The sequence below is a fragment of the Zootermopsis nevadensis genome, unplaced genomic scaffold (assembly GCF_977971745.1).
Source record: "Zootermopsis nevadensis isolate Lab colony 2312 unplaced genomic scaffold, Znev_1.0 Znev_ptg000008l, whole genome shotgun sequence".
In the NCBI taxonomy this organism is placed as follows: Eukaryota; Metazoa; Arthropoda; class Insecta; order Blattodea; family Termopsidae; genus Zootermopsis; species Zootermopsis nevadensis.
The window spans coordinates 7085127-7100976 of NW_028259140.1; the positions used below are offsets into that span (position 1 = coordinate 7085127).

At 35.3% G+C, this 15850-nt stretch overlaps 1 protein-coding gene across 3 annotated transcripts in view; it reads left to right on the forward strand.

Annotated features, from left to right (window-relative positions):
• The window catches only part of LOC110829800 (uncharacterized), a 68248-nt gene extending 52453 nt beyond the window's left edge, over positions 1–15795 (forward strand). For all 3 annotated transcript variants that reach the window (XM_022063893.2, XM_022063890.2, XM_022063889.2), the window contains 2 exons: positions 6526–6770; positions 7385–15795. In XM_022063893.2, the coding sequence (XP_021919585.1) occupies positions 6526–6770; positions 7385–7865 (726 nt within the window). In that variant the 3' untranslated portion in view covers positions 7866–15795. The remainder of the gene's footprint in view (positions 1–6525; positions 6771–7384) is intronic.
• The last annotated feature ends 55 nt before the right edge of the window (positions 15796–15850 follow it).

Here is a 15850-nt window from a genome sequence, read left to right on the forward strand (position 1 = left end):
ACTTGAAATATCTCAGATGAAAATGACCTCCCCATCGTACCCCAGTTTGTGAACTTTTGTATTCGGGGCACATGAAAACTACTGTAGGCCTGTCCAACTGATTGTAGCATCTCAATGTCCAGGCAGGGATGGGTACAAGAACGTAATAATCTCCCACGCTTTTTCCCCGTTGCGTAACAAACAGTTAGGGAAGTAATTAAAGTGTGTTACTGTCAGGCTGCTGTGACTACAAGATTCAATCTCCATAATGGCTCTTCCATGCTTTGCTACGGTCATCTGTCATGTCTGCAGTTTTATTTGTTCACTCACGAAAGCGCTTCGGTTTCTCTTAAAATAATGTGATCAATCTAACAAGCATGAGAAAGATGGAAAATGTGTGTACAATTTTAGTCGGAAATCATGAAGGAAAATGGACTACATGGAAGACGCAAGCTTTGACGACTGTGTCGTGATACTATATTATTTATTTTGGACTTTATCCGTCGTCAGTTGGAATTTTAAATACAAAAAAGGTTTCGAATGATGTATTTTCCTTCGTCATCATGTATTAAGAGAGGATACACACATCATTGAATCCAGTAGACCGTGCTACTTTTGATCTACTGACCTATGCTTGTATGCCTTTAGGAGTATAATATTAAAATGAATGGTAGAAACTAAGGTATGTAGATTGGATTCATCTGCCTTAGTACAGGAACCAGTGGCGGCCTTTTGTAAATACTGTATTGAGTTTTCGGGTTTCGTAAAAGTCTTAGAATTTCTTGAACAGCTATGTAACGATCAGCTTCTCAATAAGGAATCTGCTCCGTGTATTTAGTTTGCCATTCAAATATTCATTAATTTACGTACGTTTTCATTGAATTAATAAGATTCTTCTTTAAATAAACGCTAACCTCTAACGTTAATCGTATTTTGAATCCGTCAGGTAGTACGAGAAAGAATTTATTTTGAGTAAAGTGCATGTCAGCGAATTTTTCATTTAATATCCGCCTGTTTTACAACACTGTACCGTTAATTTATGTTGCCCCAGGGAGTGAGATTTTAAGTATTCACCCGAGTTTGAATCAGTCCCATAACACCATCGATCCATATTTCAATAACGAACAGAGTACATACTGTGAATGCAGTTTCAATTACAAGTATGCTTACGTATGTATGAATTTTCTTAATTATTAATTTAAATTGTTGTGACTAGTCTGTAAATCATTTATTTAACGACAGTAGCTCATCATGTAGCTATTGAAGGTTAAATCTGATTTGTTTTTATTTTTCTCAACCCATTTTAGGAAGAGGGTCCATAAATCGACTCCATTGCAGTACCATCGATTGGTGGTTACTGTAAATTTTTGTTCAATAATACAAAATGATAATTAGAGTTCTAACATTTTCATACACAATTATGTCGAGATTTACAATAATACGCGACTGCGCTGCCGTTTAAAAACTAAAATATAATAGTAAGAGGGTCTGTTTAATTGGCGACATTTTATAATTATTTCATCCATCGGTCCCCGTTATGTGAGGTTCTTTAGGTCTGACGAAAGCCTTCTCTGAGCATGCAGTGAAGAGAAGAAATACCCTGACGTCTCTGTCGGGAATTGAACGCCTGACTCCGTTCTGTGGTCCGTTACTTTACTGATAGATATCACAGGTCCTCTTACGCGATGTTCAGATATTTTAATCGCCTCTAGGTACGTTACAATTGCTTTTATGTGATTAAAGACGACGCGATGTCACATCTTCAGTGTTTTATTCTCTGAAACACTTTCACTTGTCAAATATTGTTAAATTTTGGCCATTAAATTTCAAATTATTAGAGAAAGGAGTTGAAAGTGCACGTTTGTGGTTTTGTTTTTCATGTGCAACGTAAGACATGATCTGCGCAGCCTCCACGCAGGAGAGGGGTGAAGGTAGGCGTCGTACTATGGCGTAAGTATGAGTGGAGGGAGGGAGATGCTATTGAGCGGGCGTCGAGACGTCACGTGACTGCGACACGCGGAGATCGATGTAGGCTCGACGTTTCGACAGACAGTGGACCGCAGACCACATTGAGTTGAAATTAAAAAGCAGAAGTAACGATGAATTTTTAGCATTGCATTTACGTCCTTTCTTAAACGGTACATAAAATTAATTCCGCGGAGCAGAGTCACTCTTGAGAGGCTGACAGTCGCTCAGCTAGTCAATATTTATGGAACCCAAAGATATATCCCCGTCTTCAGAATAGTTCACCTTTGGATTCTGTCCTGAGACACACGAATCCAGTCCTCGCCCTCACATCCAGTTTAATATTATTCTCCCGTCTACGCTCACGTCTTTCAAGTGGTGTCATTCTTTCGGACGTTTCGATTGAAACGAATTCATTTCTCATCTGTAGCATATTTGTTATATTTTTGCATACAGAAACGTAACTGAACAACCATCTGTTAGTTCAGTGCTACCTTTGTCCCATGTAACCTCCTATACTTCCAGTAAAACTAAATTTCTAATTTACTCATGCTGTTTTTACTGATTTAAATGTTCTGGGGTTAGAAGTTCCAAATCCTATGTCCTGTTTACCTTCACAGGTAGTCCGGCTGGAGAGAGTTCGTAAGCGAGTAGTTATTTCCCATTAGTACAAATATATAACTGGGGTTACGTTTCCGAACGAAAGAAAAATGGCAAAACAAATTATAAATCAACAATTTTGTTGCCTAAAATAAAAGATGTGACTGAAGCAACTAAAACATGTTTTATTAATTCATATGTCATAAAATGCACAACAAAGCAGAGCGTAAGGCGAAATAACTCATCTACGTCTCCCCGTTTCACAGACTGACTGGGCGACGTTGCGGCCTATGTTTGCATTTTCGTCAGCACATGTTCGATTTTTTTCGGAAGATTTCGGATAAGCAATTTGCGTTCGGATGACGAGCCAAACGGAGGTATGATTTTAAGACTAAGAATAGAAGACTTTTTTTTATCAAAGTGTTAGCCGGGATAACACGGTTAACATGAACGCTCCGCCTCTCTTGTAGACTTCCCATTTTATAAGAATTTTATACGCAAAGCTGTTTGTTCAAACAAATACATTTTGACCGTTTGTCGTAAAATACAGCAGAAAATATATTCCATTATTTCGTGCTGTAAGACAAGGCCCATAAAACACGATACAGAAAATACTTTATAGCATTTAAATTACATCCTACGTATAAACTCAGCAAAGCTTCGATGTTAGAACTTCCCGTGAAAAGTCATAATGAATTTTAATCTAGTTATGGGGATGTTGTCATCTGTAAATTCTGATGTTCGAGAAAAAGTTATACAATGTAAGATTTGATTTTTTCACAGCGGTGTTAACCAACATTGGTTAACATCGACCAGACTACACAGCGCAACAACCCAAAAGACAGAAATCTTCAAAAGTTATACACTTTGTAATTCTTTGTTTAGATTTTAACAACATAAAACAAGAATTATTTATGTTGATTATTAATTTTCTGTCTTAATAACGTGCGAAAATGACAAAGGTTCTTTTCTATTATAAAAGGTAATGAGTCGTTTTAAGTTTGCCACGTTCGCTTTTCATCAACGTCTTGAAACGGTATGTGCTCCTTGCATTAGAAGGGAAGTTCTGGGTACAACTGTTGATCTCTGTTTTCCTTCATATGTCTCATCTGTATTGTGGAGCTAGCAGGCACTACATTTTACAATCATTATTTATTAATGTGTATATAATAACAACTTTTGCTGAAGGCAAATTCATTGAAGCGCTGACTTCATACTAAAAGCTGGACACAGTCAATATCATCGGACTTTTTATTATCTGCACAACTGGTAACGCGCAAATCACTTTTGTTTACCTTTGTATCTACATAAGATATGAACCCAGAAGCGCAGAATTTTTTTTATTTCATTCAGGTCAGTTTAGTGCAAAGCAGCGCAGCGCTGCTGCTAATGTGCACCAAACCCCGGAACATTATTTAGCCATGGTGCTGCCAAAGTCCTGGCGTGAATCCAAGCTGTAAGGTCATAGTGGACCTACGTCTCCATAAAAGCGTATTTAATATTTTATTCTTTCACGCAAATTTCTGTCTATTATCTTGAATATCTGTCAGCTATCGGGCTCATGAATGCAGTTTTAACGTTTCTGCTCCTGATTTTCCCTGTCAACATTACGTTTGTATATACACCAACTTGACATTAAGAACACCGATGGATAGAAAATGGTTAAAAAACGCGTTTCGAAATTTGCTGTATTCCAGTTGGGAGTTCACTTTTCAGTTACATTAGTTACCTATCATTCTTCGTTTAATTCATCTCCCAGAACGTTTCTGATGCATGTGGCCTAGGGTCAAAGCCAGAGGATAGGGAGGAGGAAGATGGTCTTTACGTCGCTTCGGCGCCAATGCTGCAGCTAGTTACTGCGTCACAGCGTCGCTGTCAGTATCTAATCATTGCGAGAGCCCAATCATCAGACGTTTGTCCACGATGAATTCGCAAACTAACTGAGAGATAAAAACACGAAAAGAAACGCAGACCTTTTATCAATGCAAAGACGTTTTCAGCCCTTCTCATTTTATTTCCTGTAGATCTAGACAGAGAGGCCTTTTAATTACTTTTCAAACAGTTTTGTCTAGTTCCTTAGTGTACCGTCTTCAATTAGACTGTCTCCTAGAAGGAGTACGTTTCTAACGAAGTAAAATAGAAGACTTTGAAGAAAACAGGGCAAGAAATCCGAACTGCTTCTGTAACTAACTAGAGACATCATCACATGCAGAGCTGCCCTCTTAATTATTTTGATCTATCTTAGCTGCTGTATCTGTAAATACACTTTCAATAAACATGACAAGAAATACTTTTTAATGCATCATCGCTATTTGTAGTTCTCATCCTTTCGCTGCCTATTATGTCATACGTATTGAGGCAAATCTAATGAATTATCTTAATAATAATAATCATAAAAAGTATTTCTCTAAGTTTACGTAGTAATGTCTAAAACAAGTTTTGTAAAGAAAACTTCATTAGGTCTCCAGTAAAGTGGCAAACCTACAGGCGCGAAAGTAAAAAAATCACTCTTATATTTTAAAGAAATTTATTAACGTAAAAACCACCTGACACGACTTTACATAAGACGTTTCACTCATTCACATCGCTTAAAATCCCTACACTGACCTCTCATATTTGGATTTATTGAACATAGGTCATGTTCTATTTATGTGTCGCTGTTTCATAACTAATACGTTTCGACTAATCCTATTACTGCAAAGTGGATGCCTAATTCGAAATCTTATACCAGTTACTCTCCAAACTAAGTGAGTTTAACTTCATGAAGTAGGATTTGAGGTTGATTCAAAGATGGCTGTCTCCTGGTTTGTAGCACCGTGAAGTCTGGTAGTACTAACGTTTCAGAGGTCCTTGCTGCCTCCCATAATCATCGTCCCTACAAGCTCTTATAGTAGCTTTCCTGCCTTTCGTATTTTCACGTGAATTCTATGAAATGCTAAAATAGCACGAGATATATTATGATACACAATGGAGAACAGTAATGAGATAAAATTTGTTGGTGTTGATGAAAATTAATGACAGGTATGAAATGATGGTGGAATTGATAAATAGTTCAGTCCTACCAAAATGGCGAGAGACCTACAGACAATGTTGCTACCTACAGCCAATGTCGATAACGAAGTATTCAGAACATTCTTGTATAATACGTGGATCGTACAGAAGTTTTAGATTCCTACAGGACTACTTTATATTAATATATAATCTTACTAACTGATACTGCGTCATTAAACATAAATAAGTGAGATCTGAAGTTCTCACGGCGGCGAATGTGAAGTTGGCTGTCTTCTGGGCTGTTGCGCCGTGTAGTCTGGTAGAAGTTTACACCATCCTTCTAGTAGCCAGTAACTTTACTGGCTACGTAATTCATTTCTGTAATCAAAATATTTTTGTGATATGTATGTCAAAATGTCACTATAGAAAAGTTTAAACAATAACAAAATGCTTTCAGGAATACATTGTAAGACAAGAATGGTGTACACATATTTTTAAATGTATTATTTATATAAGATTTGAGGTTTTCACAGCGGTGAATATGAAGATTTCTGTCTTCTGGGTTGTTGCGCTGTGTAGTCTGGTCGATGCTAACCAACGTTTCAGAGGTCATACTGCCTCCATCATCAGGGCGATGAGTATGAAGATTTCTGTCTTCTGGGTTGTTGCGCTGTGTAGTCTGGTCGATGTTAACCAACGTTTCAGAGGTCCTACTGCCCCCGTCGCCCTGATGACAGAGGCAGTATGACCTCTGAAACGTTGGTTAACATCGACCAGACTACACAGCGCAACAACCCAGAAGACAAAAATCTTCGTATTATTTATATTTTTACATCGATTGTTGGTTTAGATGTTCATTTATTCTGTATTGATTGCTGCTAGAATTAAACTGCACGTAACTACTTGTGTTGTTGCAGCCTAAAACTGTCGACCGTACGAACATTTCAGCATATTGTTGAACTTTATAACTCTGTACTTTTTGTGTTGCAGCCCCATGGTCGACTGTATGAGAGTTTCAGTGTGTTCTGCCCATGCGACCAACTCGATGACTTACAATTGGTTGAAGAGGAGGATGTGCTTATTGACTGGAGTCACCCCATATATCTCAACTTCACTCATCATCTCATTTTGGACCATCTAGAGAATTTCTACACGGCATCCACAGGCACCATAGACAAGGTGTGTGGTGACATCTATGTGTGCGCCAATCCACCTGCAGACATCCAACTCGAAGAGTGAGTATCAAGGATGCATTGATTGCTTTCATTGCATCTTTTTACAGAGGAAGTCAACACAATTTTGCAGGATCTTATCTTCTTCATCTATGGCTCTCCGGTCCGTATTCGGTCCATGGCCTCCTCAATTCTCCTCTTCCATTCGGTCCTCTGTTAGGTCCATATGTCCGAGGCTTTGATTGAGGTTTCGAAACATCTTCCTTTTTACAGTGCAAGGTTGTTAGCCTTGCGACCAACCCCCAACCTGGAGGACCAGGGTATCTGTCTTAGTCTGACCTCTTCCCCTCGACCAATCTGGCTAGGGAGGCCCTACCAGTAGATCTTGGGGTCACTGAGGTACTCAAGTCCCACCACCACGACAAGGTGCAGGTGCCATGCAGGATCTTATGTTCTCTCAAATGTAAAATCTCTAAGAAGTGTCAATTGGGTTAACAGAGCAGCAGTTTATGTGACTTGCCTTCAGGAGGTACCTTTGTTGAATTCCAGTGATGGGTTTGTTATTCTGATAAAAGATTTTTATGTATGTATACATAATAAAATGAATTACTCAGTGACAAGCAAATGAGAATGATTTGCCTCATCTTATTTTAATAATATATTATGCTGTATTATAGACTACCTCCAGATGGGGCAGAAATGCTGCAGCTGAAACCGGAACATGCCAAAACAATTCACGACTTGTATCCTGCCAACGACATGGAATCTGTGGAGGTGTTTGAGAAGCTGATCAATGTGTTGCCAGCGTATGGTATCTTCTCATCAGGTGAGCTAGCTGCTTGGATGGTCCAGTCATACTATGGCGCAATGTTCTCCATGCAGACAAGACCAGAGTTTCGGCGCAAGGGTTATGGAATCCACCTTGCGCAATATCTCACAAAGGTAGTAATTTCACGAGGCTACATCCCATTTGTGGTGATCCGGCCAGAAAATGATGCATCACTAAGCCTGTATAGTAAACTGGGCTTTAAGAAACATTATCAGACAGTCCGTGCGATTCTGCGACCGCACGGTTACGATGATGCCAATGACACACCTGGAGGTGGTGGAAATCATGATGGAGATAACAATGATAATGCTGCCCCCACAGATGACTGAATGCCTAATCATTTGGTCAAGTGAAACTCAGCATTGTGCACACTGAAATGAAGAGATGAGTATTGCCAAGTCCCCTTCACCTTCTCTCTTGCTTCCACCACTGCATTTACTTGAGATACTAAGAATGTATTCAGTTCATTCCACATGTCCTGTTATAGGCCTGGGGCCTAATTTTATTCATACTAACATTATGGTTCACTCTGGTAATTTTAAATGATGCACTTTTTATGAATAAACTGCAGTAAAAAATTACTGCTATTCTGTGATAATAGCTAATTGTTAAATGTGTATTGACAAAAATCAATCACTTAGTTTAATAGAATATTGGTCTAATTTTAAAAAAAATGCTAGTTTTTATATTACATTACAATTTGTTGCAAATTCCTTTGTTGAATTTTAAGAATTCTAGAATTTGGCATGCACTTGCAGAAAGCATTTGAACACAAGTGCCATAGTGTAATAATACATATAAGTGGTCTGTACTGGGTACAGATGATTGCCAGCAGTGACAAGCTGACAGTGGAGTAGAGGAGTCTAAATTCAGTGATAAAAGTCACTTCATAATTACCAGAGTTGACCATGTTACCTTGTGCAGGTAAACCCAGGTGACTTCAAGTGCACAGATGTGCATTTCTAATAAAATAAAAATTATTATTGTTTGACATTACACTTATGTTCCTGAGTGAATAACATTTAACTAGCAGTAAAAGTTAAAATTAACTATTTGAGGTAAAGAAAAGTCCTTCATATAAAAATACAAAGGTTGTTACGCATAAGCCCACTGTCATTAGTACTTTGTCAACTACATTCAGTTGCTGGTAATTTGCTCCATCTCTGTAGTTCTCACTCCACTGGCAATTCCAAGTAAGAAAAGCAGCCACATATGTTTTGGAAACTTCACAAGCACTAAAAATCTTATTTTAATAACTGTTTATTTTGTATTACTTGAGCTTGTACTCTTTTTTTCAAACTTTTGACACAGTTTTCAATAGATTATAATTATTGCTCGTCAATTTCTCTGCAGAAATAATTGGTGTGGCCTTAGGGTAACTAGACATTTTATTCAGTCAGGACATACTTGATTGTAGTGCTTACTGCTTTCTTACATTTTACAAATATCTGCCTGATTAAATACCATATTTATGTAATTCTCAGTAGCCAGCAAGGCTGAAGCAATAAGACTGTAACAAAGATTATGCATGTGTTTAACCATGTAATTCAGCAAAAGTACCAAAAGTAAAGGCTTTCCTTCCCCCCTTCCACGACATAAATTTGTATCCAGGTCATCCCATTGGGTGAAGAACTGTATACAATTTTATTTATTATTTATTATCATTCTGACATTGTAACATAATCTTCAAAACAATCAGAATTGTAAACAAATTATTAATTTTCAACACTTCTTAGAGTGTTCAGTATCTTTGTAGCGAAGAGTTTTTAGTTGTGTCACTTTACTCTGTAAGTCATTATTCACACACTTTTATAATTTGTATAAATTCCTCCAGTATCAGTCTAGACATAGTATTATATACGTTTACATATGCAATCTCAACACCAAAGTTTCTTTACTTGAATGATAAGAAACCACAAAGTACTATAAGTACTCACATGTTAAATGAAAATATTTCTCCGCAAGTTTCCAGAATTATCATAAAATTTATGTTTGTTTTAACTGTCACTTTCATAAAAACTGTATTCTACATGCGACCATCTATTGTTTTCATGTGTCAACATAGTTATTGCGCTCGAATTAAAAACCAAGATTTACTTTTATGCTCAGTTTAGTTCAAAATTGATACCAAATGTTGTTTAATAATTTATACTACAATAAAATTACTTGTATTTTAATAATCGTTACTACAAACAAAACACAGGTCTAGCAATAAAAGTAAATCTTTGCTTTTAATATGAGTGCAACAACCACATAAATATAATGAACCAGAAGATGGCCACATTCAGTATAATAAACACTTTGAAAGTGGTAAACAGTATGTGTGTGAAAGTGACAGTTAAAACAAATGTAAGGTATCTAAAGAGTAAATCTCTGGGATGCTGCATTATAGATTTCAAAACTATTTTTGGGTTCCTAAATAACATACTGTCTTATGCAGTTCAAGTATGGATATCAATAACACACATCAACTGGCCATGAAACTCAGTATTACCATCATGCCTCTCCTCATTTTTGTACCAAGATGATTTCTGTGTGGAACTTATGAGGTGACCAACAGTGGCACCATTCATGGCATGGTCCTTCAGTTCTCTATGGCAATAAAAGCTTAGAAAAGTGTGCAACTTTTACATCAGAAGGCAGTGATTATTACATGTGATAAATTTCTACTGGGAATGGCAGCGGTAATGGAAAAGTTATTCATATCTTTATTATAATAAAGAATTTAATTAAATTTTATTATATACTGTCAACAAATTGTATCAGAAGACTAGAGTGTGTTGCTATTAAGGTCAGAACTTTATCATGTTTGTTATGATAGGTACAAGAGCAGAAAAAGAGGGAAGTTTCACACACTAAAGTGGTGAGACCAATGCCTAACAAAGAACATTTGTATGTGGCAGAATTAATAACTGTCCTGGCCTACAACAGAATTTTTCACTCCACTCAGACATTCCAATTAAAATTAACTCATATATTTTCTTAACATTAACATCTGTATTACTGTATTAACATTATCATACTGTACTATGAAAACATTAAGATTACATCTTATTGAATGAGTAACATAAATAGATTGGAATTTTGTAAATTGTTTGGTTATGAATGTGTTGCCTTCTGTACATACTGTTCACTGTTTCATTGTTGGTTACATGTTTAAACACTGCTGATAGAATGTTAGTCCAGTACATTGAGAAGTTTGTTATATCTCATGTACTCTCAGTTCTTGTTATGACAAAGAAAGCTGACACTGTCTTGTCTCTGATTCTGGTATGTGTATATATACAATTTCAAACCAAGTAGCACTATGCTGCATTATGCTAATTTAATCAGTAGCTCAACTTCTCTTCTTCTCTTTTGTTTATTTACATGTACATATGCAGAAAAATACTAACAAATGTTATGTTGCTTGTATCTGTTTGGGATGGTGGGGTAGTCTGCTACCACTGTCTTGCTCAATGAACCAAGAATTATACTGTAAGAAATCCTGCCCTCCTCACAACTAAATTTACTTGGTGGTATCTTCATTCATAATAGATCACTATGTCAACTTTAATTGCACTAACATGTAAAGCACAGTAGCAGTTACGACACAATTCGAGCCCAGTGGAGGGAGAGAAGGTTCAGACCATTGTCTAGCAATGGTCAATGTATGGCTTCATTCCATGCAAGAAAACAACATTGTGTTTATTACACTTCCACTTCTAGAAGCCTTCCATTTTAAAATATCTCTGTTAGAGAGATAAATTGTTGAACAGGGCAGGGCATTCCCAGAAATCATAATAAAAATACAAAATCTGTGTAGACAGGTTAAAATGTTCTTACAGAACAAAAGAAAATCTATTAAGGGTGCCCTGTATCTTTTACTGTAGAAGATTAAAAGCACTGGTATGATTTAATACAGAAATTCAAGCATTTACTCTTAAATCTATCTCCAGTTGGGTCCACCAGATAAAGCTAGTCTTGATAGTGATGGACCCAACTGAGTGGGTACCTCTCACCAGAAGATGGAAACAGAGCCAGCTTCCAAAATGTTGTGGTTTCTTCTTTTAAACAGGGAATAATTTTAAATTATAATCAGTGTTTCGGACAGAATACTATTACAGTATTAAGGAAAACAAGGCTTAGCTCTATGATGCATTTAAGTGATTAATCCCTTATTTATGTGACTCATGACCCTCACCAAATATGAAGTTCATAGGTGCATAATCATTTCTTATTTATAAAACTAAGATGGAAATTTTTAGTACAAATACACAATTCAAAAAAGGGAAAGCTAATACAATTTTGTCTCTTAAAATAAGATATTGTGTTGAATTATGTGATTCACTTCCATTTGGAACAAAATTAATTATTATATATTTGAAGCTGTGTATCTTTTCCTTTTTGTACCTTTCTTTAAACAAATAGAAACACAAGCCAGACCCATGAACTTTACAAGTTTACTTGCCTACTGTGTCTGAAACGTTGTTGTTTATATTATAATTTAATGATACAGTAAGGGATCCTGAATTATAATTCATTTCCTACAATGGAAGCCATAAAACACTGGTTGAAAAATACATATCTAGACAATGAAATACTTAACTAGCAGCTTTTGCTTGCACCAGCTTTCCAACTTGATAGGCATTATATGGCGTCAGCCACACTGTGACAGATATTTATCATAACACATACCAAAGGGATATAACTAACAGATTTAGTACTGCAAACTTGATATTTATAAATCTTACTACGAGTCATTGAGAAATAAATATTACCATTTAAAGAAGTACTTAAAATCAAAATTATTAATCCGTAAGTTAGTGTTCCTTTTAACAAAATACAAAATCAAAATCTGAATTACAAGTATAATACTTTATTCTCAAAGGCACTTGATTAGTGAGATCAACATGTAAATTTTATGAAAATAGAACATTCTGCCACTACAATATGGTAAGTATATTAGTATTGAACAATTTTAATTTTGTTTAAAGTTTACCTAATACTTTTAAGTCCTGTTTGACTAGCTGTTGGGACAACATAAAATTTAAAACAAATCATTCTGTTTGTGCTATCTGATTCAACCAAGTAAACCATACTAAATAATAGCTGAATTTCTGACTTAAACACAGCCAGTCTTTGTATTTAAGTGGTAGTCTAAATATTTACTATGCACCCTACAGTGCAATTCTGCATCATAAAAATTATTAAAAAAAACAAATAAATACAGAAGCAGCCATGCCTAAGTCAAAATATTTATCATAAATCTTATTACTATTATTCCACACTACTTTCTCTCCAGTCCTTGATATGTGATCAGATAGGTAGCGTGTGCACTGAGGTAAGGCAAGGAAGCAAGGGCATGGTGCGCACTCTGCGGGGGGAGTGAGTTACATATGAATGCAGGCTGGTGTTCATGTTCAGCTTCAAAATTATTAAACCTGTGGCTGTGTGGCTGTGAAACTTGCATGTGGTGAGTGGTATGATAATTTTAAAACTATACTCATCATTCCAAAAGGCATTAGGTCTACTCCAAGTCTACCTGCTGCAGTTCAGCAGGAAAATATGTTCTCACAGTGCAGTCAGCACTGTTACACTACTGGTACTGTTATGATGGCTAGATTTCTATGTGCAACTAATAATTGTCTTTTTTAATCAGTTTTTCATTATAGAGAGAGCTACCTACTTTTGTTGCAGGATTATAAACCTCTTGTATGTGATTCTTTTTAATATTATCTTTTTTCAACATCCAACCACTTTGAGGTATCTGAAACAGATACAAAAATGGATAAACATACAAAAGACACCTCCAAGAAAAATATTTTGCATAGCAGAACTTAAAAATCAGTAGAGGAAAGCTGTACAATATAATCTTGATAAGTCACTGTTTTTTTCTTACAAGCCGAGGTATTGACTTTGTAATCTTATTAATAGATTATGCAATTCCCTTCTATGGCATGATCCATTGCAACTTGGAAATTGGTATAATGTGGATGTTTTGTATCCCAAAATGAGGCATATACCTTACATATTTTAAATGAACTTTATTGTGACATAACTAATTAAAGTAATAAATTTACTGAAAGAAGGAGATTCACCCACTAATGAACATGTTTAGGGTAAACTCAAATTTTAGGCAATTAACTACCTCCAAATAAAAAATGGAAAATAACTTATATATTCCACTTCAAGGAAGAACTACAGTAATTAAGAAAAGCAAAGGTCACAATCTAGGTTAAACACACCTAACAAAATCTGTGGAGCAGAGCTCTACTTGAGAAACAAACAGTTTCTCATTCAGTCAATTTCCTGTCTTTTATGGACCATGAAGTTTCATTACCATGCACATAAGAGCTTGCCATCATTCCCTACCTAAGTCACATGAATATGTCTTTACCTTTTTTTTTCAAGTCCATTTTAATACGGTAGACCCTTGTTATTCTGCAGGTGTTGGGGGCTGCGTTGTAAGTGAAAACAATAAATGAAATGTAACCATCTTGGGAAAAATATTCACACCCATGGAATATTTAACTCTGTGGTATAAGAAGGTGGTGTATAACTAGGATCTATTGTAGGTTTAAAGATAACATATAAAACATGGAACTGATAGTCCAGAAACTAAATGTAATTGTAGAATTAGTTTATTTTACTTCTGAACAGTCCTCTAAATAGTTTAAAACTGTTATCTGAAACAAGTGACATTAAGAAAAAGGGTACAGTTATAAGAGAGATAGTAAGGTACACATATTTGCAAAGAACTTTGTAGAAAAATTAGGGCATTGTGATAACATAAACTTTCAAAAACATTTTGATATACAAATGAATACATTTATAAATTATTCTTGCCTCAATATTTAATATTCACAATTCTGATTCAATCCAAATCATGAATCAAAAAGTAACAGGTCATATTCCACAGTAATTTTATATTTAAGGAAGGCCAAAAAATAATGGCTGTCTATCTGATAAACTCACAGCACACTTCTGTGTTATCCTAGAAAGTATTTATAATAAATTAAGAGTGTATCACAGTTATGCTAACAATGTAGTTGTGGCAAGACAGTTATTTTGTTTCTATTTTTTAACAAGTGTGTAAAATATTAGCTGAAAGCACAAAGAAATAAACCTACTCAGTCATCTCTGCTTATTTCATAAAAATCATAAGTATATTAACAATTTTAGTATTATAATAAAAAAGTTATTACTAACAAAACAGTGAGGGGTGTTTATGACACACTATTCCATTTTAAGACAAGCAGTGTAGATTCTAGTGTAATACAATTTTCAGTTTACTACTCTTGTGAGGGAGGAGATTATGAATTAAGGACAGAATTCTACAGAGATAAATGAATAATTACAATGATAATTTTGAAACAAGCAGTCTCTTAGAATATTATTTACATCCCTTACAGTTTCATTTGCTAAAACATTAATACTATGGAGAGTGATCTGTTATGAAATTATGAATAATCTAGATAGAGTTTACTTGAGATACATATTTTATAGTATTTTTGTGAGATCAATATCAGTTTATTCATCAAAACAAATTTAATCTACCAGATCCTACTTTCATTAGTGTGTATATTATATGTCATAAATGCTGTCCTGCCAAACTATATGTTACATAAACCAATGGCATTGATGCAGTATCATTAACTCATATAAGAAACAAACAAGGAATATTTATTAAGCTAACATTAACCATGAAAACAATGAACTTAAAATTACTTTTTGTTGCCACTGAAACAGAATACCAGGATGCATTGTCATGTGTTTATAAATATTTTAAGTTGTAAATATTAATTGACTGTTGAGTCACATACCATTGTATGGTGAATAAATATGATGACTTGACTTCATTCATACCTTTATCAACAATCCATGCTGTCTTCTGAGTCAAATATGTGTATCAATATTACAAGACTTCAAGGCAGTTAGGTTATGCATAGACAGGCACTTAAATAGATACACTGTTAATATTTTATCATTCTTCTGGATTCTGTTAAACATCACAATTCTTTATATAGACATATATGAGTGAATTTATACTGCACTATACAGTCTCTAGAAGATGTTGTAGTTTTCAAAAATACGTTAACAGCATGAGAAATAATTTAACATACTTTCAGTACACCTGGCTGCATTGAAGTCTCATGCCTCTAAATCTAGATGACTGAAAAAATTCCTTACGAAGGAATGAGAATTGGTTGTTAAGAATGGACATTGCTGCCTTGTCATTGTGAGAACAAATAAATGCCTTGACAATTGTTTCATTTACTATTTATATGTATTTACAGCCTGCTATCATGTACTATTTGCCTCTGTGAGCCAT